Source organism: Bubalus bubalis, chromosome 5, assembly GCF_019923935.1.
Source record: "Bubalus bubalis isolate 160015118507 breed Murrah chromosome 5, NDDB_SH_1, whole genome shotgun sequence".
In the NCBI taxonomy this organism is placed as follows: domain Eukaryota; kingdom Metazoa; phylum Chordata; class Mammalia; order Artiodactyla; family Bovidae; genus Bubalus; species Bubalus bubalis.
The window spans coordinates 126,952,046-126,976,370 of NC_059161.1; the positions used below are offsets into that span (position 1 = coordinate 126,952,046).

Consider the following 24,325-nt stretch of genomic DNA (forward strand, 5'->3'; position numbering starts at 1 on the left):
GCGGGGCGGGAAGGGGCGTGACTCGATGGTCTGGGCTTCCGGTAGGGGCGGGCCTGGGCTTCCGGTAGGGGCGGGGCTAGGGCGGGTAGGGGCGGGGCTAGGGCGGGTAGGGGCGGGGCTGGCCCGACGGGTCTGGAGAGTGTCCTTTGCTTAGTGCAACTAGACTCGTGTCTGGCCGGCGACTGGGGTCGGCCGTACTGACCGCGGGGTTTGGGAGTCGGGGTGTCTGATTGTTGAGACCCCGCATTTCTCTGCGCCCGCAAGTGCTGCAGGATGTTTGGAGTCGGCGTTTAGCGGGTAGAGATGCCTCCCCACCCTCCGGGCCCTATCTCCTGGCTCCGCTGGGTGGCATGAGCTGAGCCCTCTCGCTCCAGGGGACCCACTCCAGCCCCAGACCTTTCCCCTGCTTTTCCCACCTCCGGGAGCTGGCCTCTTCTCCTCTCCCGTCTCCTCCGCAACTTCTGCTCTTACAGGTGCTGGTCATTTTCTCTAGAAGCTCTCCTGCCTGGAATTTTGATTGAATTCTCAAACTCCTCGCGCCACCCCCACCTTGACCCCTGTGGTCACTGCCAGTGGCGTGCTGCACCCCTCTGCCAGACTGTGGCAAACCCCGCCCCCCCTCAAGGACCAGACACCCTGGTTTTGCACACAGCACCTAAACGTGAAATGGCAGGTGTCCCATGCTTTGCTTCGACTTTGAGCAGTGCCTCCCTGAGCTGCAGTTTTGGTCCTCATCTGGGCGGCGAGGCAGAGGGCAGGATTACAACCTCCCTCACAGCCCTGCCACTCAGCTTGTGTTGCCGGCTTTACCATGACTCTGCTCCCTGGGATGCCAGCAGCACGGAGCAGAGCTTTGTGATGTCTGCAACCCAGACTCTGAGGTGTCGGCTTTCCTGAGGCCCTCCACCCTGACCTCCGAGGACAGAAGTGCTCTGACCACCCATTCCGTATGGTTTAATGTTGGAGGGAAGAGAAAGGTAAAGCAGGGTTTGGAGGAGTCGCCCCCAGGGCAGGGGGTGCAGCTTGGAGATAGGGGGTCCAATTCCAAGCCTGGCACCACCTCAGCCTGGTAACTCTGGGCAGGTCGCTTTCCTCTCTGGGCTCCACCTGCCCTGCTCTCCTGGTCAAGGGAGGTGGGGGAGGGGAGGGTCTCTGCAGAGGTAAGGCTGAAGAGAGTGGGCTCCAGGGTGAGAGGACTCTGTCCACAGGGCCCCCACCGTCACTGTGGGTCCTGGCCAGGCCCCAGGCACATTGCAGTGGGGGCGAGGAGCCCCAGCCCTGCTGGGAGGGGCAGGCCTCCCTGGTCCCTGTCGGCCTGGATATTGGGGAGGGGGTATGGTGCTGGTCGGGCCCTTGGTCGGACGGGGCTTGAGGCTGCAGGGTACAGGCCCTGGTAGGTGAGGGGTGGGTAGGTGGCTGGGGCCAGCAGTGCCTCAGGAGGGGCCAGCAGCTGATGGTGGAGCCTGGCGGGGATCCTGGAGGTGAAGGCTTTGTTGGGGTCTGAGGGGGGAGGGCGTGGTCTGAGTGGACCCCAGGCCTCCCCTCACGCCTTCAGCCCACTGGTCTAAGAGCCTGCTGCTCTCCTTTCTCAAGTTGCCCAGCGCTTAGCCTCTGTGCTTGCTCTTGCCTCTGCCTGGAATTTCTTCCCCTCCTCCTCCCTCCTTCTCGGTCCTTCAAGGCCCAGCTCAGGAACCGCCTCCTCCAGGAAGTCTACCAGACCTCCACCCTCACCCTCTACCACCCCTGCTCTCCACAACTTGTCCCTGCCCAACTGTTCTCCCTGCCCTGGGTCCAAAATTGTCTCAGACGTCTATTTCTGCTTCCCCTCTCTGTCCACACAGATGCCTGGTGAGCTTGCTGAGCAGTCTACAGCTCCTTCCTCGGGGCCCTGTGGCCCTGTCCCCTCCCTTCCTTCCCACTCAGCGGGCTCCAGTCCCACGGTGTCTGTGGGCCTGGGGGCTGACCTTTCTCCCGCTCAGTGGAGCCTTTCAGCAGGCGAGGGCCGAGGCTGCTGTGACTCCGGGTCGGGACGCTGAGCAGGGGCCGTGGAGATATAGGCCTGGAGGTGGGGCAAGCAGGAATGGGGGCAGAGGTCATGGTGGGGAGCCCAGGGCAAAGGTCATGGTCTGAGTCAGGTAGTGGGACCCCAGGACAAGCCAGTGGCTGTGACCCTGAAGGAAGGGTCAGGAGCTGAGAACTGAATAGATGCCTAGGGATAGAAATGGGGTGAGAGGATGGGGCCAGACGGTACCAGGAGTCTGGGTCACTCTCCCGAAAGCCCTTGGCAAAAGGATTGCTGGCAATTTTCAGCTGGGTGATCTGCAGAGGAGAGAGTGTAGTTAGAGGTCAGCCTTGAGCTGGGGAGAGGCTGTGGGGCCCCAGGCTAGCCACCCTCTCCTCCCTGGATCCCTGCAATCTGGAGGCCCTGGGCCTCTCAGTCCAGGAACCACAGAGACAGTGGGCATGAAGGCAGGGGAATGACTGTGGGCTGATGCCCATGGAGTCCCAGAAGGAGAGACGAGCAGGGCTTTGTGCGCCTGTCGGGCCTAAGAACCTGGTACTTCAGTTTCTCCCACGTGATGGACTAGGGGAATCAGGTCGGGAACTGTGGCCTGACGCACCCGGTGGTTCTGATACGCCGTCACGGCCGTGAACTGGGTCTCCGCGAAGATGAAGGACTTGAAGTTCTCCTGGGCGTAGCGCTCGCTGTCTTTGCGCGGGTCCACGAAGACCACGTGGAAACGCGGCTGGTAGCGGTGCATGGAGTTGAGGATGATCTGTGGGGTGGGCAGGCGGCGGCAGCCAGCCTTCGCTGAGGCTGGCGCCCTTCCTCCAGGGCCCCCCACCCCCGCCCCGTCTCATAACTGCTGGTGCCGCGTGTGAGGTTGCGAGTCTGCGGTTCTGAGTCAAAGGCCCCTTTGTGTCTGAGCTTTCAGGCGGCTTGGCCTCTCTCACTCCCACATCCCAGCCATCACAGGATGGTTTAGGATCTGACCGCCTCTCCTACCCCGTGGCCTCCACGCCGCCCAACCACCACCATCTTTCTCCTGGATTTCTCCAGCCACCTCCCAGCTGCGCTCCCTGCCTCCACTTGGTGCCTCTGCCTGTTTTCCACATAGCAGCCCTAATGAGCTGCTGCTCAGAACCACCACCCCCCATCCGTGTCTCCCACCCCACACAGAGTAAAGATCTGAATCCTCTCCACAGCCAACTGGTCCTGCAGATCAGCGCAGGCCGCCCCTAGTATCTCTTCCCCTCCCGCTGCTCCTCCTCGCTTCACTCCAGCCACACGGGAGCCTCCTTGCAGGTCCTCCGACTCCCCAGTATCCTCCTGCCTCAGGGCCTTTGCACTCGCTGGCTCCTCTGCCTGCCACAGCTCCCTCTTCTATATACACAGGCTCCCTCCTCCACTCCATCAGACTTCTCTTCAAATAGCCTCAGTTGCCACCTCCATCTCAGACCCCTTCCCTGTTTCCTTTTTCTCCTGACGTCAGCCTGATCTTTGCCTTGGACAAAGTGTCAACGATGCTATGTTCTTGCGTCTGTGGTGGGCCTGGGCAGTTCCCTCTGCTGTCCGACCCCCTGGCCAGGTGGAATTAGGCATCAAAGCCCCAGCCGGTTCTGGCCCCAGGCTTCATCACACTCAGGCCCCAGTGTCCCCTGTCCTGGCCCAACCCCTCCCCATGGTGGCCCGGGCCTCACGTGGCCGTTTTCATCCAGCAGGTTGTTGGTCAGCTTGAGCTTGTCAAAGGACACGATCTGACGCATCCACTGCGCGCCCTTGGCCGGTGAGTCGGGGTGGAAGTGCACGCGGCCGGGCGTGGCCGGGTCCGCCTTGCCCGCCACCAGCCAGGCAGAGCTGTGGAAGGCATACCTGGGGACGGAGCGAGGTGGCGAGGGCGCCCTGACTGCACCCCAGGGCGCCTACCTCGTCCCTCTGCTGCCCCCACCTGGAGCCAAGACTGACGGGGGTCAACATGTCCCCTACTGCCCATGTGCTGGCCCATATGCACACGAGGAACCAGAGGCTCCAGAAGGGTGTCCGGCCTGGGGTCCCCGCGGTCACGCCTGCCACCCTGGGCTAGCCCCTTCCATCCCTGCCTGCCGGGGATAGACCCCCTGACATGGCTCCAACTGGCCCCTATTCACCCAGGGAACGGGTGGGCTTCTGCTTCCCCATCTCAGTGCCTGAGGTCTAAGCTGCAAGCCCCAGACCTGTATCTCTTGTCGTCCAAAGGCACGAAATCCATGAGCAGGGCGTAGTCAGCCAGCGAGTCCATGCCCAGTATCTTCACCTGGAAGGTGGGGAACATCCTCCTGCGGGAGGGGGTGCTCAGCAGCCCCAGCATGGTTCCAGCCTGTCCCCCATCCCACCACCCCCTCACCCCCCCGTGCTCATACCTGCCCGCCTTGGTGACGATCATCTCTGTGCCCAGCTGGTTGAACTCTTCCCACAGAGCCTTCATCTCCAGCTGAACTGTCACACTGGACACACGTGGGTTCTTGGGGCCCTGCTCAGTGGGCTCAGCCACCGCTGGAGCCCCTGTGGAACTGGTGGAAGGGCCTGATGGTAACATGGAGTCTGGCTGGGGCTCCCAGCTGGAGCTGGTCATGGGCAGTGTGTAGGTCTCTGAGGGGGCAAATACCCCAAGGCTAGCAGAGAGGAAGGCTGGGGAGAGAGGACAGGATGTGGGCCTTTGGCCTCTGTTCTCCTCACCCACCCCGACTCCACCTGGCCAGCCTTCATCTTTCAGGCTGCACTAAGATGCCTCTTCTTCCAGGAAGCCCTCCCTGATTGCCAGGCCTGTGTTCCCATAGGATCCCTAACTCAGCATCACTTCATGAGGTAAATGTTCACTTAAAGCTCCTGGAGGCCAGAGACAGGACCTGTCTGGCTTCCCAGGGAATCTTTGTGCCATCAGGAGGCTGTGTGGCCTTGAGCAAATTATTTCACCTCCTGGAACCTCAGTTTCCACATCTGTCCCAAGGAGTTCTTAAATCTGTCTTATTGAGCTGACGTGAGGATTCATGAGGACACACACAGGGCCTGACACGCAGTAGGCCCTTCAGAAAGGACCTTGTTATGGATGATGGTACAGGTGGGGTTGTGGGGGGGTGGGGGTGGGGGAGTCTTTCTCAGTTCTGTGCAGACCTGGCTTCCTTGTGCTGCTTAAGGAATACTAAGCTGAAGGAGATCCCCAAATTACTGTGACTGACTCTTACCCATCTCTGACCCTGAAGTTGTGTTAATCACTGAGTCATGTCTGACTCTTTGTGACCCCATGAACTGTTGCCCACCAGGCTCTTCTGTCCATGGGATTCTCCAAGCCGGTTTTAACATCTTTCCTCTCTGGCCTCCTCACTTTTTTCTTAAGAGCCCCTCTTTTGGGCTTCCCTGGTGGCCTAGTAGTTAAGAATCCAACTGCCAATGCAGGGGATACGGGTTTGATCCCTGGTCCGGGAAAATCTCACATGGCACAGAGCAACTAAGCCTGTGTGTCGTAACTCCTGAAGCCCACGGACCCTAGAGGCCGTGTTCTGCCTCAAGAGAAGCCACCACGATGAGAAGCCCAAGCACCACCACAAAGAATGACCCCTGCATGCAGCAACGAAGACCCAGAGCAGCCAAAAATAAATCTTAAAAAGATAAAAGAGCCCATTTTTGGTCTGCAATCCTGGCACATGGCTTGTGTAAAAGTTTGCCATGGCTCCATCCTTCTTATTAAAAAAAAATTTATTTTAACTACAATGAGATACTTTATACCTACGAGGATGGCTATTACCAAAAACCAAAGCAAGTAACAAAAACAATAACCAAAAAAGTGTTACACATGTTGGTGAAGATGTAGAGAAATTGGAACCTTTGTGCATTGCTGGTGGAATGTTAGACAGTGTAGCCCCTGTGGAAAACCACTGATGGTTCCTCAAAATATGAAAGATAGAATTACTACGAAAAGTGGAAGTGTTAGTCAGTCATGTCTGACTCTTTGAGTCTCCTGCATTGGTGGGCAGATTCTTTACCACTGTGCCACTTGGGAAGCCCATGTCCAACTCTTTGTGACCCTGTGGACTACAGCCTGCCAGCTTCCTCTATCCATGGAATTCTCCAGGCAAGAATACTGGAATGCCCAAAAGAACCAAGAGCAAGTAGCTGAACAGATACAGGTTCATTGGTATTCAGAGCAGCATTGTTCGCAACAGCTAAAATGTGGATGCAAACCTCGTGTCTGTCCACTGATGGATGAGTGGATAAGAACGTGTGTATCCAGACAAGGAAATATTATTCAGTCTTTGAAAGGAAGGGTATTATGATGCAGACCATGACATGGATGACCCTTGAGGATGTTATGCTAAGTAAAACAAGCCAGTCACAAAAGGACAAAGACTGTATGATTCCATTCATAAGAGGTGCCTCGTAGCGAAATTCATAAACAGAAAGTGGATGGTGGTTGCCAGGGGCAGGGAGAGGGAATGAATTAATGTTCAATGGGGACAGTGTTTCAGCTTTGCAAGATGCAGAAAGTTCTGGAGATAGATGGTGGTGATGGTTGCACACCAATATGAATGTGCTTAATGCCACTGAACACTTAAAAATACTTAAAATGATAGTTTTGGTGTTATGTTTGAAAAAGTGAAAAAGAAACTGTTAGTCGCTAGTCATGTCTGACTCTTTGAGACCCCATGGACTGTTGTCTGCCAGGTTCCTCTGTCCATGAAATTCTCCAGGCAAGAATATTGGATTGGGTTGCCATGCCCTTCTCCAGGGGATCTTCCCGACTCAAGGATCAGACCTGGGTGTCCTGCATTACAGGCGGATTCTTTACTGTCTGAGCCATCAGGGAAGACCCATGTTATGTATATTTTAACACAAAATTTTAAAACTAGAAAAGACATCCTGAAAAGCAGACTGTTCATTTCTAGCAGCCCCACGTGGGTTGAGAACCTAGTAAAACTGTGTGATCCCCTGGGCAGAGGTAGAATTATGGTGCTGGATGGATGGATGGACAGATCCATGGGTGGAGGGAGTTTCCTGGGATGATCACAGTTTCCTGTGATGAGTTGACAGGCGGGCAGCACCTGGCCAGAGCCAGTGCATAGTAGGTACCAGGTGAGAGTGTGGGGTCCAAGGTCAGTGGCCCCATCCTCAGCAGCCCTGAGAGCCGCATGTGAGAAGTGGCACCTCACTAAAGTCCCTGGAAGCTCTGCAGTCTGGGGATGGGTGGGTCTTACTGAAAGGGGACGGGCCATATCAGGTCTAAATCCCCCAGAGATGAAGGGTGGATGGGCCGATGTCCCCCATCACCTGGACCAGGCCATCAGGTGGGCAGTTGCCCATCACTTAGCTGTCCTGCTGGGGCAGGTACATCATCCAGATAACGGACGCCAGCCCCAGCGTCTTTGGTGATGTGTCCCAAGGGAAAGAGGCTCATGGTTTTGCTGGGCCTGGGGGCTTCGCAGGCTGGTCACTGGCTCCCCAGTCTTTTCTGAGCCTATACCCTGCCCCTCCTGGTTCACATGCTGCCCTGTGCTGCCCTCAGTAACTCTGGGGAGGGGCCTGTCCTCTGCCCACTTCCTCTGAAAGCCAACATCCCTTGATTGCCAATTTCCACCGACATGGAGTCAGATTTGGAGGGGAAGTTGCGGTCCTTGTCCACCTTGATACACAAGGGGTGAGGCCCATAGAAAGGAGGGGCCAGGCCTAAGGTCCCCCGTGCCTGATAAGGCTTTCACCTCCCAGAAATGGCTCTATCCTGCTGCCTATCAGCACTCCCACATTTGCACTTGGATGGCTGCATGGGCCCCGCCCTGGTGGGGCCTGAGGCCTCAGCCTGGGCTGCCCCTGCCCCATGCTCTTGCCCAGGCCCTGGGTACAGTAGGGTTTCCCTGGTCCCTAAGCTTAGACCCAGCCCCACCCCACCCACCCCGGAGCTTGAACCCACTTGTGGGACTGCCTTGGCCGCCTGCCCCTTACCTGCCATGGGACAGCCCGGACTTCCAGTTCCTGGAGACAGTGGTTCAGCTGGGGTCCCTGACTGCCGTCCCGGTGGTCAGCCTCTCCTGGTCTCCCAGTCCATCGGCAGCACGGCTCAGTGCTCAGGCCCTCCCTCGGTCTCCAGCCTCCTGGCAGGTCTGTCCTTCCTTCCTGGATCGTCTACGTCTTGGTTCTCTCCTCAAGCCAGCTACCTGGTCTCTGCAGGTGGGACCTCGGCTCTGGGGTGTGCAGAGCCCCTTCTGCCCTCAGACTGGACTGCTCGAGGCCCCGGGCTGGGCTCCTCCAGCTCCAGGCGCGACGCTGTGCGGGAGGAGGGCAGGTGGGGAAGCTCTGACGTGGCGAGGCTGCCTCTCCCCCTCCCGGTCCCTGCTCCTGGCTTCCTCCCCTCCCATTGGAGCCCCCCAGCCATTCCTGATCAATGGGCCCAGATGCACGCAGGGCCGGGGCCCATCTCCAGGACAGGCTGGGAGATCCGCAGGGGTCTGGGCCTGGCTGAATGGAGGGGCCAGGGCTGACAGGGCCTCGGGGAGGTCGAGGGGCTGCGGTAGAAGCATGGAAGGCTGAATGGCAGAGGCGCTGCCCTCTTCCCGGGACCCAGACCCCTGACCGGGAGCTGCTGTCATGCAATCACCAGGGACCTTGGGCCGGAAAGGCAAGGGGGCAGCAGCCACGTGTATGAGCAGAAGCAGAGTCCCACCCTGGACTCGGGGGTGGGAGGCCAGGTCCTGCTGACCGTTCAGCCTATGAGCTGTGACACCGGCAGGACCTGACAGCCCTGAGCCTCGGTTTCCCCAACTGAACCAAGTGCATAATCGCTTCTGCCTGGGATGGGCTGGCCCCGCCTGGGGGGTGCAGCCTACACGGTCCCCACAGGGTCGGGGAAGCCTGGCCCAGGTCAGAGGCCTCGGGGGCAAGTCCTGACCTGGCACCTTCCCCGGCAGCCCCTGGCTATCTGGAGTGGGGCATTCAGGGAACACGCAGATGGCCAGTCAGAAAGGGAGGGGGGTCCCCCCACACTGCTTGCTGCCATGTGGCCCAGCGCAGGTCATCGGACTAACCCTGGGTTGGCCCACGCTAGGGCCCTGGCTGGGGCACCAGGCTTGAGAGCGCACTGGGCTGGGCCTGGCATGCCCGATCAGGGTTCCCAAAGTCGACTGGACCCCACAGCTCCTCCACAGTCGAGCTCTGGGGACAGCATGACACCCCGGCCCCTCCCGGACCCACACATTGGGGGCAAACTCTCCTCCCTCAGCTCAGGGGGGCTGCTGCCTCACCCCCCCGCCCCATGCCCCAGGTCCCTGGGGCCAGGCTGGGAGGAATCCCGCCGGGAGAGTGAGGGCCAACCCTGGCACAGACCCAGCCCTGGGGTCTGCTGCTGGGCAGGATGCAGCAAGTCCTCTGCCCTTGTGAGGGAGAGTCCCAGAGGCTCCCAGGGGCCGCCTAGTGAGGTGGAGCCATGCTACCCTGTCCCAGGAGCCACGGTGGGGCAGGGGGCAGATAGGAGAAGTGATGGGGTTGGCGCCCCCTCAGCCTGGACTCCCAGGGGCCTGGGGGTCTACTGGCTTCTGGTGTGTGTGTGTGTGTACGTGTTTGCACTTGCCTTTGTGAGGTGGGAAGCCTGCCACATGTATGTGAGCTCACTGGCATGCCAACCCATGGGCACACACAGACTCAAAACTCAGTGACCTGCCACCACTCGTGTGCACACGTGCACACTCTCCTCTGTGCACAGAAACACATGCTGTCTCTTACACGCATGCGCGCACACACACGCAGGCACGCCTCCCTTCTTCACAGCCTCTTCCCCAGCCGGTCCGCTCTTCCTGCCCGAGGCACCTCCTGGCCCCCTGCCCCCTCATCCATCTTGCCTGCCAGCCTGTCCCGGGTGCCCCCATATCCTTCACACCTTCTCATCTCGCTGCTCAATAGCAGGAGGCAGCGCGCAGTGGCCGCGGGGAGATGGATGGGCCGGGTGAGGGTGTAGAGGGCCCAGGGAGGGAGAGCTGGGGAGGATGGAGCTCCGGGCTCCTCCAGCCCCCGTGTCAGGCACAGGGGTGGGGGAGGCCTGGACGGCGAGGCCATACCCGGGCTCCATCCCGCCCCAGCCAGCATGGCCCTGTGGTGGACACTGCAGAGAGTGCCTGGTCAGGACGGAGGGGACCCCAGGGGCAGGACTGGGCCTGCTCCCTCCCGGATGCTGACCGTCTCAACCTCCCTGCTGGGACTTCCCCCACCCTACCTGCCCTACCTGTACCTCCTCCCTGCACCCCTGCACCTGGACAGGTGGTCCCAGGTGGGGAGAGCCTTGTCGAGCTGCACCCCTTCCCCAGCCTTGATGCCCCCTGAGTCCTATGAGCACTGGGCTCATTACACACCTGGAAACGTGCATCTGGGCTGTGCCACCAGCCACATATGGATCCTTCTGGAAGAAGGGCCAAAGTGCTGAGGCTCTCAGAAAAATGTGTGCTCACCTATACAGCGCCTGGGCAGACACATGCCTGGATACCTGCACATGTGGGCACATGCACAGCCACACACCTCTGCCCTCCCAGATCGACTCTGTGGGCCTGTGAACATAGGGGGTTTGGAGCCCTCCTCTGGACCATGGCCTCCTCTGAAAGCCCCTCTGCTGGCCCCAGGGCAATCTTTCTTCAAGTCCCACCCACCCCCCCCCTCCCCCGCCATGCACTATGGGATCTTCCCCCTGGGCTGTGATGAAACAGTGTGGGCACAGAGACAGTCAGCCCTGGCCGCAGAACACACAGCAGGTCTAAGACCACCCTGAGGCAGACCTGCCCCAGATCCCGAGGTCACAGAGAGGGGTCCTCTCCCGCACAGGAGAGAGGACAGGAGCTGTGGACCCCTGGACACCTTCCATTTTATAGAATGGGAAACTGAGGCATGGAGGTGCGGGTTCGGCAAGAAACGTGGCACACAGTCGGGGGCAAAGGGGGGCCCTGGGCTGCAGATTGTGTCTCAGGACCCACTGCTCAGAAGGGAGGTCTGAGGCCAGGCAGGTGTGGCCTGGGTTGCGGGCCCAGGCTGGGGCGGGGGGCCAGTGTGGGCAGGGCAGGCCTGGAGAACGTGAGCTTCTCTGTTTGGATGAAGACAATGCTCCTCTCATGGTTGGCGCCGTGTCGATGAAATGGGGTACGCAGTGGGCTCCCCCTTACAGAGCACATCCTCACCACTGAACATCTGGAAGACGAGTCACAGTGGCCGGAAGGCTTGGTCCTGGGAGAGGACCCAGGGGCCAAGGCTGCTGGGACCAACCTCTGCCCTGGCCCCAAAGGGGGCAACCCAGCAGGGACTGCCAAGAGATGCCCCTCACTGATGGCCCTGCCTACCCGCCCCTTCACCTCCTCAGTCAACGCAACAGGGTGTCTGCTGAGACGCCAGCTGGCTGTGTGTCTAGACATGGAGACCCTGGTTACCTCAGAAAGATGCTTGCCCTTGTGTGCCCTAGTGGTCATGGGCACAGACGGCGAAGCCTGGCTTCAAAGCCTTGGTAGCTGTGTGACCTTGAGCAAGTCATTTAACTTCTCTGGATCTCAGCTTTCCCATCTGTAAAACTGGGATTATACGATCTCCTCCTATCATCCTGAGGTTTAAATTAAACAGCTAATAGTGCTTAAAACAGGGTTTGGGGGGAATTCCCTGGCAGTCCAGTAACTAAGACTCAGTGCTCTCACTATGGTGGGCTCAGGTTCGATCCCTGGGGAGTTGAGATCCTATAAGCTGAATAATCCGGACACATAAAACAAAACAAAACAAAACAAAAGCCAGTGTCTGACACGTAGTAACTACAATATAAAAGTGTATTAAATAAAATTTTAAATTGTGGGAGAAATCACTCAAAATCACTATTTAGCATCTGCAGAGAAGATGGGTCTCTAGCCCCAAACACTGAAAGGACGGCGTTTCCTCCACCGTAATGTTACAAGTAACGTAACACCTCAAAATAAAACCTGAAGCTGTAATAAGAGCAGAGAAGTCCAGCCAAGTTCTGACTTTTTCTTGTCATTGTTATTTGGTCCTTTAAAAAGGATCATATTTTTGACATGTCAGCCTCTTCCTAATATTTCTCTTTGCACCCCCATTTTGCTGTGCCCTCGGCTGGAGGCTCGGCTTGCTGTGGGAGCCAGATCTCAGCTTCCCCAGGAGGGATGAGCAGGGCTGATGAAGGAAGGAGGTGGAGGCCCTTGAGATGGAAACCCACGGAGGAGCCTGCTCCGGCTGGTCCCTGGGCTCAGGAGCACGGGGTGGGGGGGGGGGGGGAGGGCCAGTGCCAACAGATGGTCCTCGCTGAAGCTCCTCCCACCTCTGAAGGCCAATTGAGGGGCTTTGTTGCTGTTGTTGCTCAGTCGCTCAGTTGTATCCAACTCTTTGCCACCCCATGGACTGCAGCACACCAGGTTCCCCTGTCCTTCACTCTCTCCCAAAGTTTGCTCAAGCTCATGTCCATTGAGTTGGTGATGCCATCCAACTTTTTCATCCTCTGTTGCCCTGTTCTCCTCCCGCCTTCAATCTTTCCCAGCATCAGGATCTTTTTCCATTGAGTCGGCCCTTCGCATCAGGTGGCCAAAGTATTGGAGTTTCAGCTTCAGCATCAGCCCTTCCAGTGAATATTCAGTTTTGATTTCCTTTAGGATTGACTGGTTTGATCTCCTTGCAGTCCAAGGGACTCTCAAGAGTCTTCTCCAGCACCACAATTCAAAGCATCAGTTCTTTGGCGTTTAGCCTTATATAAGGTGCAGCTCTCCCTGGGGAACAGTTATTAAGCAGGCTAGGCCCTGCCTCTGGGACTGCAGGACCCGAGGGCCCCTGGGGGGCAGGGGTGTTGCTCAACAGCGACCCCATGTGGCAGACCCTATAGAGCTGCAGCTGGTGGGCTGCCTCTTCTTGCCAACCTCCTCCTCTCCAGTTGTAGAAGCAGGATGACCCAGTTCCTGTAACAGCGAGGAAGGGGAGATGGGGAGAGGGAGACGCTGGACTTCCTGCTAATGCGCATAGGGATGCTCACAGAATCCATGGGAGGGTTTAATGAAAGAGAGAGTTCCATTTGCCCCTCCCAGCAGGTGAACTGGGTGTTGCCTGCTCCACACCCTCTCCCTTCCACGGTGGGAGGAGTGTCAGGCTGTCAAGGCGCCCCCTCCTGCCTTCCACAGCACTGGGCCCAGCGTCGGTGCCAGGGCTGCCTGAGCAGCTCCACCCTCTAGTTGAGCCGCCCCCACACCGGCCACGTGCTCGCTGCTGGTGCCCTGAGAGGCCCTGCCCCCTGCCCCCGGCAGTGACAGGGCCACCACGGCAATGACATGGCTGGCATCTACCTGGCCGGGCACCGGCCGCGGGCCCCGGGGGAGCTGCAGAGACCCAGCTTCTCCGCCCTGCCTGTGCCGGTGGCCTGCTGCCACCTCGACGTAGACCCGGACCTCAGTCGTGTCTTTACCAGCTCCTGAGTGTCCTGGTCTGCTGCTCTAGGGCCCGAACTGGCAGGTGTCCAATCTGAGCCCACCATCGTCCTGCTGGTCTCAAGGCACAGGGAGGGCAGGATGAAGACTAAGCCCCCAGCACCTACTGGGTTCCCGTGCCAGGGCCCTGAGGCTGGGTCTCCCCTGGGCGGCTGGTCCCAGGCCTTCTTTACGACCAGCCCTTGTCCTCCCAGGAGGTCTCGGCCTGGCTCCAGAGCCAGCCCAGCAGCCGGGGCTCCCTCCAGGCCAGCCCTCTCTACAGAGCCCAGCTCACACGCTTCCTTCTGTCCCATCCTCCACCCGGATGGCAGGGCCTGTGGGGCCTGTCAGGGTGCTGGCACCTCTGTAAGGTAACTGGCGGGGGTGGACAGGGTTGAAGTCTGAGGCTGGGTCATCCAGGGGGGTGGGGGTTGGTCCTAGCGCCCTCCGGGGATCTGCAGCAAAGGGAGAGCAGAGACCTTCTTTAGGTGCTGAGTCCTGCCCCAAGGCCACAGGTGGGAGGCCTTGTACCAAGGCCACTGACACGGAGCCCAGAAACAAGGTCAGCTCTGGGCCCAACAGATCCCCTTTGTTGACCAAAGCCCCCCTACCCCCGCCCATCATCACTGTAGGCTTCCTGACCCCAAATTAGGCTAAAATGTGCACCCCAGCAGTCTCTCTCCACGCCCTAACCAATTACCTAACCTCCTAGCAGGAATTTTGTCTTGAGGCTATAAAACTGGCGACTAACAGGAGAAAACTTTCGGCTCTCCCTGGTCTGTCAGGGGGGCGGCGGGCTGCATTTGCAGCGCCCTCATCATCTCTGTCCCCTGCTCTCCACTCAGTCCCTTCTGCAGTGCTCTGTCCCTGCAAACTCCTTTCCAACCCGCGCTCGGGCTGCCTCAGCGTTAGGGTCCCAGGCTGGGGCCCTGGAGACCCGCAGAGGGAGCACAGCTCTCATTCCTGCTGCGCTGCGGCTCGAGACCTGGGCTCCAGGAAGCTCAGCGACTTGGCCGATCCCCGGGCAGCGGTGGTGGAGCGAGCCGGTGGGTGAGTGTGTCTGCCCGCCTGAGGGTCCCTGCTCCCTGCTTCCTGCTTCTCCCAGGGCAGGGGCCTCGGGGACCCACTTTATGAGTCAGAAGCCACAGCCTTTGTTCAAGGGGCCCTCCCAGGCCGCTGGGCCTCCTGGGAAGGAAGAGGGGCCTGATCAGCAGCCCCCAGCTATGGGGGGCAGTTTCTGGAGACCCAGATGCTTCCTGCCAGGAGGTGTGGGGCCTCCTGCTCTGGGAAGGACAGCATTAGGGGGTCCTGGAAAGTTAAGCTCCCTTGGCTGAGGTCCAGCTTCTGTGTCTCAGAAGGTGTTTTTATATATACATGTATTTTTTATTTTTTTAATTTATTTTTTAATTTTATTTTATTTTTAAACTTTACATAATTGTATTAGTTTTGCCAAATATCAAAATGAATCTGCCACAGGTATACATGTGTTCCCCATCCTGAACCCTCCTCCCTCCTCCCTCCCCATACCATCCCTCTGGGTCGTCCCAGTGCACTAGCCCCAAGCATCCAGTATCATGCATCGAACCTGGGTATTTTTTATTATTAATTTATTTTTTAGATTGAAGGAGAGTTGAGAGGCCCTTAGACAGCAAAGAGATCAAACCAGTCAATCCTGAAGGAAATTAACCCTGACTATTCATTGGAAGGACTGATGCTGAAGCTGAAGCTCCAATACTTTGGCCACCTGATGCAAAGAGTCGACTCACTGGAAAAGACTCTGATGCTGGGAAAGATTGAGGGCAGGAGGAGAAGAGGGTGACAGAGGATGAGATGGTTGGATGCCATCACCAACTCGATGGACATGAGATTAAGCAAGCTCCGGGAAATGGTGAAGGACCCACAAGCCTGGTGTGCTGCAGTCCATGGGGTCGCAGAGTTGGACACGATTTAGTGACCAAACAACAACATAGTTGAGTCACAATGTTGTGTTTTATGTATATATTTTTCAAATAATTTCCATTACAGTTTATCATAAGATATTGAATATAGTTCCCTGTGCTGTGTAGTAGGACCTTGTGGTTTATTTTATATATAGTAGTGTGTATATGTTAATCCCATACACCGAATGGATCCCTCTCCCACTTCCCCTTTGGTAACCATAAATTTGTTTACTATGTCTGTGAATCTGCTTCTGTTTTGTAAATAAGTTCATTTGTACTATTTTTGTGGCTCCACATGTAAGTGATAGTCTGTAATATTTGTCTTGGTCTGACTGACTTCACTTAGTGTGATAATCTCTAGGTTCATCCACGTTGCTGCAAATGACATTATTTCATACTTTTTATGCCTGAGTGGTATTTCGTTGTGTATATATGTACCACATCTTCTTTATCCATTCATCTGTTGTTGGACATCTAGGTTGCTTCCATCTTTTGGCTATTGTAAATAGTGCTGCAATGAGTATTGGGCTGTATGTATCTTTTTGAATTAGTCTTCTCCAGATATATGCCCACTAGTGGGATCGCTGGGTCATCAGTTTCTCTATTTTTAGTTTTTCTAAGGAACCTCCATACTGTTCTCCATAGTAACTGCACGGATTTATATTCCCACAGAAAAGTGTAGGGGAGTTCCCTTTTCTCCACACCCTCAGAAGGTGTTCATAGAATGGAAGGGCATCGGGGAACTGGCACAAGAGCCCCCAGAAACAGCAGCCTTCAGCCCCAGCCGAGTGTGTGAGTAAGTGCGAGTGAGCACCGGTGTCTGCCTGTCTGAGGATCTGTGTGTTCACACCTGTGCTATGTGTATCAACACATGTGCAAGCCACAGCGGTGAGACCAGTCCGGAGGTGGGCCGGCTACTGCCCCTCTGAGCCCCAGGAAGTAGAAGGACCCCCAGCCCCCACTGGCTCCAACACCCCCCTCCCCGAAAGGCTGTGTGACCTGGGGAGTCGGTGCCTTCTCCGGGCCTTGGCTCCTGCCTGTGAGATGGGAGTGAGGCTCCCTCCTGGGTCGGGACAGCTGAGAGGAGTGAGGGGCGAGGGGGCAGGTGCAACCCTGGAGGACAGACAGGAGCACAGCAGATGCTGGCCTGGAGGGCACAGACGTCTCCAAGGACCCACGTTCTTCACTGCAGTTGGGGGGACTGAGACCCAGACAAACCCAGCTTCCCAAACCAGGTGTGGCTGGAGCTGTTAAAAATTACTCTGTACTTCGGGAGCCTAATTATAGATCTGACGTGAGAGAGGCCTTCCTAACCACCAGGGCTGCTCAACCTAGGGGGTGAGTTCTCTGTCACCAGACATGTTCAAGCAGAGGGTCAACAAATCTGTCAGAAAGCTGCAGAGGGGACTCTGGTCCTGAAAGGGGCTGGACTGGTGGCCCAGAGGTCTGTCCAGCCGGGCGTCTGTTCAGACAAAGCCCCAAGGGCAGGACCTTTCTGCTCCTGGACAGAACCCCTGCCTTTTGGGAGCCACTGAGCACCCGGGGTCGTGGACGGAGACCTGGAGGCCAGCAGGGTGCTCACAGAAGGGTACAGCTGTGGCTGCCCAAGGCCCAGGTGACCAGCTTCTGTCTGAAGTCAGAATAGGGTGGGTAGCGGATGTTGTTCAGCATCTCCAGGCCCGGGTGGGAGAGCAGGCAGGCACGGTGGTGGGAGAAGGTGTCGAAGGAGAACTTGCCATGGTATCTTCCCATCCCACTTTGGCCTGCACGGGCACGGAAGTGAGGGTCTAAGGCGAGGCCGAGGAGCCCGCCACCACCAGCAGCAGCAGCCCACCACCCAGCAGGGAGCCCAGGGAAAGCCAGGCCATGCGAAGAGCCATTTTGCAGAGAGGGAAACTGAGGTCCTGAGAGACCAGGGGACTGGATCAAGGTTGAACCGTGAGTGAAGGCCAAACTGAACCTTCCTGGGTCTGGAGCGCCCACCTGGGCTTCCCTGGGAGTTGGGGCTGGAGGGTGAAGGAGGGCGGGGCTCACCGACTCCCCCGAATGGCAGGGAGGTAAGAGTCAGGTAGGTGAAGCCGTCATTCCCTGCAAAGTTGCCGCTGCTGGTCCTGTCCAGCATCTGGTTCACTACCTGGTGGGAGGGGGAGGCCGGGGTGAGGGGTGGAGCGTAGGCTCCTAATTCCACAGCGAGCAGAGCCTCCCTGTCTCCATCCTCTGCTGAGTAAGTGTCGCCCCTCTGAGTTCATAAAGAGGAGCCCGCGGCCCTGAGAAGTGCCTGTGAGGGTTAGCAGCCTCAGCAGACAGGCAGCCAGCCCAGCTCCGCCTGCAGGGTCTCACCTTTGCTCTGCCCCATCCCCCTTCAGGGGCTCTGCACACCCATACAGAACTTTTTCACGATTTAGGAAAAGAAGGATTTTGGGGGCAGGGCAGATAGAAAGGGCACCTCCTTGTCTGGGTGGAGGCTGCCCCGGCCAGGGCAGGCAGCTGGCCACCCACCCGTTGGTAGGTTCTTGGTGCTGCCCCCACCAAACCCACCCCTGTCTCAGCGGGACACCTGTATTCAGGGAGCCGTCGTCCAATGGCCTGGATTATAGTCAGGAGTTGTCTGCTCCCTGACCCTTGTAAGTGGGCTGGGAAAAGGGAGGTGGCTAGTCTCACCCCTTTGGGTCCCTCTGTTGCCTCCACCTGCGTCCAGCCCCACCTGGCTGCTGTTGGAGAAGGCGTAGAGGGCCAGGGGCTTCTCCCGACGGTTGATGAAGTCGATGGCCTGGTCCAGGCTCCTCACGTTCACGATGGGCAAGATGGGCCCGAAGATCTCCTCCTGCATCACCGGCTCGGTCTCCTGCACGTCCACCAGCACTGTGGGGGCTGCCAGAGACAGGGGCCGGCTCAGCCCAGGGGCGGGGCCCTATGGTAGGCGGGGCCTGTGGTGGGCGGGGCCTATGGTGGGCGGGCCCGCGGGCTGTCAGGGGCCAGGGACCCGGATGTCCCAGGGACGGTACTCTCCCTGCAGCCCCCGGGAAGTGACCACGAGGGGCTTCCCAGCCTTACCGGGGCCCGTGGGGCCCAGAGAACCATCCTTGGTCTCACAGTCAGAGGGTGACCCTATCTTAGACCCCAGAGTCTGAGGCCCCAGGTCCCAGCCTGTTAGACCCTCGAGTGGTTCGGCTCAGGAGACCAGGGTTCTTTGTTCACAGCAGAGCAGACGCTCAGGACGGGCAGTGGGAGCTGAGAACCGGAATCGTGGGCACATAGCACCTGGGATCGTGTGGCCCCTGGAGCAACAGATAGTGGGGCTGAAGTTGGGAACCTGAGCCTAGAACTCTGGGGTCTGAGCTTGGAGACCCAAATAATCCTAAAGGAAATCAGTCCTGAATATTCACTGGAAGGACTGATGCTGAAGATGAAACTCCAATTCTATGGCCACCTGATGCGAAGAACTGACTCATTGGAAAACACCCTGATGTTGGGAAAGATTGAAGGTAGAAGGGGACAACAGAGGATGAAATGGTTGGATAACGTCACCGACTCGATGGACATGAGTTTGAGCAAGCTCCGGGAGTTGGTGATGGACAGGGAGGCTTGGCATGCTGCAGTCCATGGGGTCGCAAAGAGTTGGTCACGACTGAGTGACTGAACTGAACTGAGCTTGGAGAACTTGGGCCAGAGTGTGGAGTCGTGGGGTCGTGGGCTTAGACCCCAGCAACAGGAAACACCGGTGTCATAAAGTCGTGGCACCAGGCTGGGCTGTAGCGGTGGGGTCGGGGGAGCCTCAGAGCCCAGACTCAGCGCCTAGCTGTGGCCCCCAGTGTGGAGGTGCCTTCCTTGGGGTGGGGGTGGGGGTGCGGCACAGTGGCAGGGAGGGCGGGGCTCACCGATGTAGAGATTGCTTTCGTCACTCTGGCCGCCAATGACCACGCGGCCGCAGCTCAGCAGGCCCCGGAGCCGCTGGAAATGCTTCTGGCTGATGATGCGGCCCAGGTTTGGGGAGCTCTGGGGGTCGTCGCCATAGAAACGGGTGATGGCGCTCTGCAGGGCGGGCACCAGCTGCGCCTGCATCTCGGGACTGCACAGGACATAGTCGGGGGCCACGCAGGTCTGGCCGGTGTTGAAATAGCGGAAGAAGGCCACCCGGTTGGCTACGGTCTGGGGGTCGCAGTTGTCGTCCACATAGCAGGGGTTCTTGCCTCCCAGCTCCAGCGTGACAGGCGTCAGGTGCTTGGCGGCAGCAGCCATGACAATCTTGCCAACTCGAGGGCTCCCTAGGGACATGGGATTTGACTCACCTGCTCTTGGCCGGATGGTTCAGGCACCACCTTCCTGGCCCCATCCTGGCTCACCCACTGGGGTCTGTCCCCGCCCTGAAGCCCCAGGACCGCACCCTGCCAGGCCCACCTGCCCTAGATGATTGCCATCAGGGATGCTCCACACCGCTGGCCATCGCCTCCTCCCTGCCCCGCCTTCTCCAGCCTCTTCTCCAACATCCCTCTTTCCCCAGGACACCAGCCGGGGCCCCCCTCACCCGTGAAGAAGATGTAGTCGAACTCGTGCTCCAGCAGCCGCCCCGTCTCCTCGGGCCCGCCCAGCACCACGGCAAAGCAGCTCTGCAAGGAGGCGGGAGGGATGCACGGCTCAGGGGACCCTGCAGGATCTCAGGGGACCCTGCAGGATCTCCCACTGGTGGGAGCGGGGATGTGGGACACAGGCTCACCCTCACCTGGTCCAGGTATCGGGGCAGCACCTTGGCCAGGACCTTCATCATGCTCTTGCTGATCTCTGAAGGTTTCAGCACCACGCAGTTACCTGTGGGGCGGGGCGGGGCAGGGAGAGGGCGGGGCCATGTGTAGCCACGCCCATCTCCATTCGGTCCTCACGCCTAGTGCAGCTGAGAGAGGTGCCCTATTGGCCCGGAGGCCACACAGCCCCAAGGATGGTGGCCAAACAGGAAGCAGGCCTTCTCAGCCACCTGGTGCCAGTTCCCTCCTCCTTCCTGGCTCTGGGGGAGGCTGGGAAGACAGGCAGGGGGCGTGAGGGTGGAGGCGTCCTCTCACCTGCAGCGAGGGCGCCCACCAGGGGCAACAGGCTCAGGTTCAGGGGGTAGTTCCAGGGAGACAGGATGAGCACCAGGCCGAAGGGCTCCTTCCGGATGAAGACCGAGTCCAGCTGCGTCATCTGGGGTGTGGGACGGACAGTGAGGCCTCGCTAAGGATCACCCCAAAGCCCACCTCTCATAGCCCTCGACCTGCCTGTGCAGTGGAGTCCCCTCAAGGAGACCGCGGTCCCGAGAAAGTCAGTGACTCCCCCAGGGCCTGGGCCGGGCCGCCCTGGAGTTGTCCCGCCTGGCCAGAGGTCTCACCAGGTTCTTGGCCCCTGGCTCGTCCTTCATCCAGGTGTGCAGGTTCCTGAGAGCCAAGTCGACCTCGTTCTGGCAGAGGATGAGCTCTGAAACGTCCGAAAGAAAGGCCGTCTGTGGTGGAGGTGAGATTCAGGGGTTAGGCCTGGGCGGGGTCAGGAGGGGAGCGGATCTAGTGCTGGAGGTCCCCAAGAGTCCTCAGGGTAGACACGGAGACAGTCTCCAGGGTGAGCACAGCCAGTCCCTGGGAACTGCAGTGAGGAGCATGGGTCCTGGGCTCTGCCGCTTTCTGGCTGTGGGACCTTGGGCAAGTGACTTAACTCTCACGTGCCTCACTTTCCCCATCTGTGACATGGGACAGCAGTCAGACCTGCTTCACAGGTTTACTGTTGACGTAGAGCAGCTAGCAGCCCAGGGAAGAGTCTGCTGAACCACAGGACTGAGCTGGGGATGCAGCTGGCTCTAGCCCCCACCCCTGCCCTCCTCCCCTCACCCCTGCCTGTCCTCACTCACCCCTGCCCGCTCTCACCCACCCCTGCCCTCCTCCCCTCACCCCTGCCCTCCCCGCCCCACCCCGCCCCCACCCACCTTGTACAGGTCCTGAGCCAGCGCCTCGTGCAGAAGCTGCTTGTTCTCTTGCAGGAAGAGGCTCAGGCCCTTCAGCTGGGCGGCCCGGAACTCGGCCGGCCGCGTGCGCCTTGAGACGAAGGCCTCCCGCAGCCGCTGCAGGGTGTCTGCGAAGGGGTCCATCCTGCCGGGCGGGGGGCAACGTCGGTTGGGGTGCCCCCACCTCCACCACCCCTCCAAGGCCCCTACTCGCACCCACATGGGTCCACGGACACCCCCACGGGGCCTTGAGGGGTTCTTTGCCACAGAGACCACAGAACTTTGCAGTGGCAGAGGGGGAAACTGAGGTTGGGGTGTGCCGCAGGGCCCCGGAGCATGGGACTGCTCCCTGTGCCCTGGGGAGGTGGTCCTGGAACAAGGAGCAATGGGGTGGGTGAGGCATCCGTGGGAAGGCGCAGCTGACAGCCTGGAGCCTTGAGCCCATCTGGTCTTGATCTGACACCCAAGGGAACCCTGGCGGGGCTGGGAGGGGAGGGGGATGGGGCATGGGGGTGGGAAGAAGGAGCCCAGGAGGGCCTCTGGGGGGAAGTACCTGGACTTGGAGCAAGAAAGGGCTCTGAGCACCCCAACCAGGGCCCCAAAACCATACCATCGCCTGTGCCTCCAGGTCTCTCTGTCTGAGTGTCTCTCTGTCTGAGGGTCTCTCTGCCCATGTCTGTGTGTGTTGCTCTGTGTCTGTCTGTGTCTCTCTTTTTTTCTGTGTGCCGATGTGAGCCATCTACCCTCAGGGTCCAGCAGCATCTCACAGACCTGAGCCCAGGACCTCTGCCTCAGCACTGAGCATGGAGTGAGGCAGGTTTCAGCATCCCCACTGGGCACCCTGCACCTTCCCCTCCTCCTCTCCCAGCCTCAGTCTCCTCATCTGGGGAGTGGGGACAGACTTCTCCGTGGGCGTGCACAGCACAGGGCTGGCCTGGGAACACCAGGGACATGGAAGTCCTGCTGGGTGGGAAGGGGAAGGCTGGCCGTGTGGGTGAGGCCCCTCAGCAGGTGGGCAGCGGGAGTTCAGCTCTTAGGGGGAACCCAGGACCTGCCTGCTCCCACCTGTGGTTGGCAGGGCAGGTATCCTGGCCCTTTCTTGGACTGGAAGGGGACCCGAGTTGTGCCCTCCCACAGCCAGGCCCGGGGTGGTCCCACCTAGACCCCTGCCCCTGCCCCAGATGGCAGAGGAACAGAGGGAGATGAGGAAGTCCCACTCAGGCCCAGGCTCGGAGCCAAGACGACCAGGGCCATTTCCTCCTGAGCGTGTCCCGGAGCAGCTGGGACTGCGGGGCCACCTCTGGCCACACGCCCTGCCCACCCTGGGTCCAGGGTGGCCAGGAACACCCTTAGGCCTTCAAGTTTCAGGGCTGCCCCAGAGGCGCCAGCATCACCCACCCCACCCAGCTTTCCCTGATGGAGTTCTGGTGGCGCCTGGTCCCATCGGCCCAGCTCTGGCTTTGTCTGTGGCTCTCTAGAGCCTCTCTAGGGCTAAATACCTCCAGAATGAATCAGCCCAGGGACCACATCCTCAGGCCCACCCCCACCATTGCCCAATCAAATGAGGAGGCAGATGGCTTGGTGGATCTGAGGTCAGCCCTTGTTTAGGGTTAGGGTTTAGGGTTAGGGATAGCCCTAGGGTTAGCCCTCCTCATGGGGGCTACATAGCAGCTTCAGTCCTGGGTCCTGTGACTCCACAGTCCCTCCCCCACCGGCACCGAAGTGTGCTAGTTTTAACCACTGGATTCCCAGGGAAGTCCCGCCCTGTGCTTTTTATTGACTTCTCAACAACATCTTTCTGTAGCTTCCAAATTTTCTATCATGAGAATGCAACACTCCCCAAATCAGAAATGAACAGTGAGGGTTGTTTTTACAAGGCACTGCCCCCTTCCCTTGTCCCAAGCCCTCCAGCACTTCCTGAGCACAGCCCAGGTCACACCTGGCCGGGCCCTGTCTATCCACCTTTTCCCTCAGCATGGGGAGCCTCCATCCACCAGGCATCACTGGGGCCTGAGGTAGGGGCAGGGAGCGGGAGTCAGGGCAGCACGACCTCCCTGCGCTGAGCCAGGCCCCAGGCGCACAGACCCCCAGCCCTGGGGGCCCCACGGGGTTGGGATCCCATTTGTCTTCCCCACTCCCCCACCCTGTGCTGCTGGCCCGACCCCACATACCCTGGTGTGGACTCCGACCCTGGATCCTTTGCCGAGCCTGGGCGCTTTGTGCCTGACATTCTGCCTCCAGATGTGCGCTCTCACCCCGCCTCTGCCCGCTGCCTGTGCAGCCCCCCGGATGCCCTGTGCCCACGTCTGGGCGTGGAGAGGCACCTGAGTGACAAATCACCAAAACGAAGCTCCAGCTGGTCTGGCCTCCTGCTGATTCAACATCAGCACCTCGTGCCTGCAACTGCCTCACCTGGCACAGCTGGCCCCCGGAACAGGTTTGGCAACTCCAGGTGACTCCAGGTGATGCTGTGATTTCTGGGAAGGACAGGCAGAAAGTTACCTGATTAAGGAGCAAAAGATAAGGTTGTGTTTCAGTTGCTAAGTCACTAAGAGTCCAACTCTTTGCGACCCTGTGGACTGCAACCCCTCAGGCTCTTCTGTCCTCCACTATCTCCTGGAGTTTGCTCAAACTCATGTCCATTGAGTTGGTGATGCCATCCAGCCATCTCATCCTCTGTCATCCCCTTCTCCTCCTGCCCTCAATCTCTCCCAGCATCAGGGTCTTTTCCAATGAGTCCGCTCTTTGCATCAGGTGGCCAAAGTATTGGAGCTTCAGCATCAGTCCTTCCAGTGAATATTCAGGGTTGACTTCTTTTAGGATTGACTGGTTGAATCTCCTTGCAGTCCAAGGGACTCTCAAGAGTCTTCTCCAGCACCACAGTTTGAAAGCATTTCAAACTTTGTCAGTGGGACCCTGGCAGCCTCCTCCAGGACTCCCTCAGCCAGCAGAGCTCTTCGAGCCACCCAGGTCCCTGCAC

At 58.9% G+C, this 24,325-nt stretch overlaps 2 protein-coding genes and 1 long non-coding RNA gene across 5 annotated transcripts; 1 reads left to right on the top strand and 2 right to left on the bottom strand.

Annotated features, from left to right (window-relative positions):
- Nucleotides 1-1,219: 1,219 nt before the first annotated feature.
- On the bottom strand, nucleotides 1,220-10,088 carry TBX10 (T-box transcription factor 10). Its single transcript, XM_044943980.1, has 9 exons — nucleotides 9,900-10,088; nucleotides 7,571-7,655; nucleotides 4,402-4,669; nucleotides 4,216-4,317; nucleotides 3,703-3,874; nucleotides 2,622-2,777; nucleotides 2,252-2,319; nucleotides 1,965-2,059; nucleotides 1,220-1,500 (listed from the first exon to the last, which is right to left on the bottom strand). The coding sequence occupies exons 1-9, from the start codon at nucleotides 10,086-10,088 to the stop codon at nucleotides 1,220-1,222; spliced, it is 1,416 nt and encodes a 471-aa protein (XP_044799915.1).
- Nucleotides 10,089-15,904: 5,816 nt separating this feature from the next.
- Nucleotides 15,905-23,973, bottom strand: LOC102395921 (aldehyde dehydrogenase family 3 member B1). Of its 3 annotated transcripts, XM_025286803.3 has the most exons (10): nucleotides 23,517-23,973; nucleotides 21,328-21,490; nucleotides 20,743-20,853; nucleotides 20,438-20,558; nucleotides 20,104-20,189; nucleotides 19,909-19,990; nucleotides 19,262-19,648; nucleotides 18,088-18,254; nucleotides 17,418-17,517; nucleotides 15,905-17,146 (listed from the first exon to the last, which is right to left on the bottom strand). In XM_025286803.3, the coding sequence occupies exons 1-10, from the start codon at nucleotides 23,573-23,575 to the stop codon at nucleotides 16,962-16,964; spliced, it is 1,461 nt and encodes a 486-aa protein (XP_025142588.3). In that variant the 5' UTR covers nucleotides 23,576-23,973; the 3' UTR covers nucleotides 15,905-16,961. The 3 variants fall into 3 exon arrangements, with proteins under 3 accessions (XP_025142588.3, XP_025142587.3, XP_044799715.2); XM_025286802.3 differs by lacking the exon at nucleotides 23,517-23,973 and having other exon boundaries at nucleotides 21,328-21,567; XM_044943780.2 differs by lacking the exon at nucleotides 23,517-23,973 and having other exon boundaries at nucleotides 17,006-17,146; nucleotides 18,045-18,254; nucleotides 21,328-21,567.
- Nucleotides 20,534-21,510, top strand: LOC112585229. Its single transcript, XR_003109694.3, has 3 exons — nucleotides 20,534-20,675; nucleotides 20,777-20,864; nucleotides 21,382-21,510. It is a non-coding gene; the product is annotated as an uncharacterized LOC112585229 (long non-coding RNA).
- Nucleotides 23,974-24,325: the final 352 nt, after the last annotated feature.

Coding starts and splice junctions, on each gene's coding strand:
- TBX10 (XM_044943980.1), bottom strand. CDS start 10,088: ATGGAGCCCGGGTATGGCCTCGCCGTCCAGGCCTCCCCCACCCCTGTG. Junction 4,670..7,570: donor GATGTTGGCTTTCAGAGGAA/GTGGGCAGAGGA, acceptor CTCTCTCCCCAG/CCTTCCTCTCTGCTAGCCTT. Junction 2,778..3,702: donor TGCTGGATGAAAACGGCCAC/GTGAGGCCCGGG, acceptor CCCACCCCACAG/ATCATCCTCAACTCCATGCA.
- LOC102395921 (XM_025286802.3), bottom strand. CDS start 21,567: ATGTGGGTGCGAGTAGGGGCCTTGGAGGGGTGGTGGAGGTGGGGGCAC. Junction 20,854..21,327: donor TGGCTCAGGACCTGTACAAG/GTGGGTGGGGGC, acceptor CCTCCACCACAG/ACGGCCTTTCTTTCGGACGT. Junction 19,649..19,908: donor CGACTACATCTTCTTCACGG/GTGAGGGGGGCC, acceptor CCATGTCCCTAG/GGAGCCCTCGAGTTGGCAAG.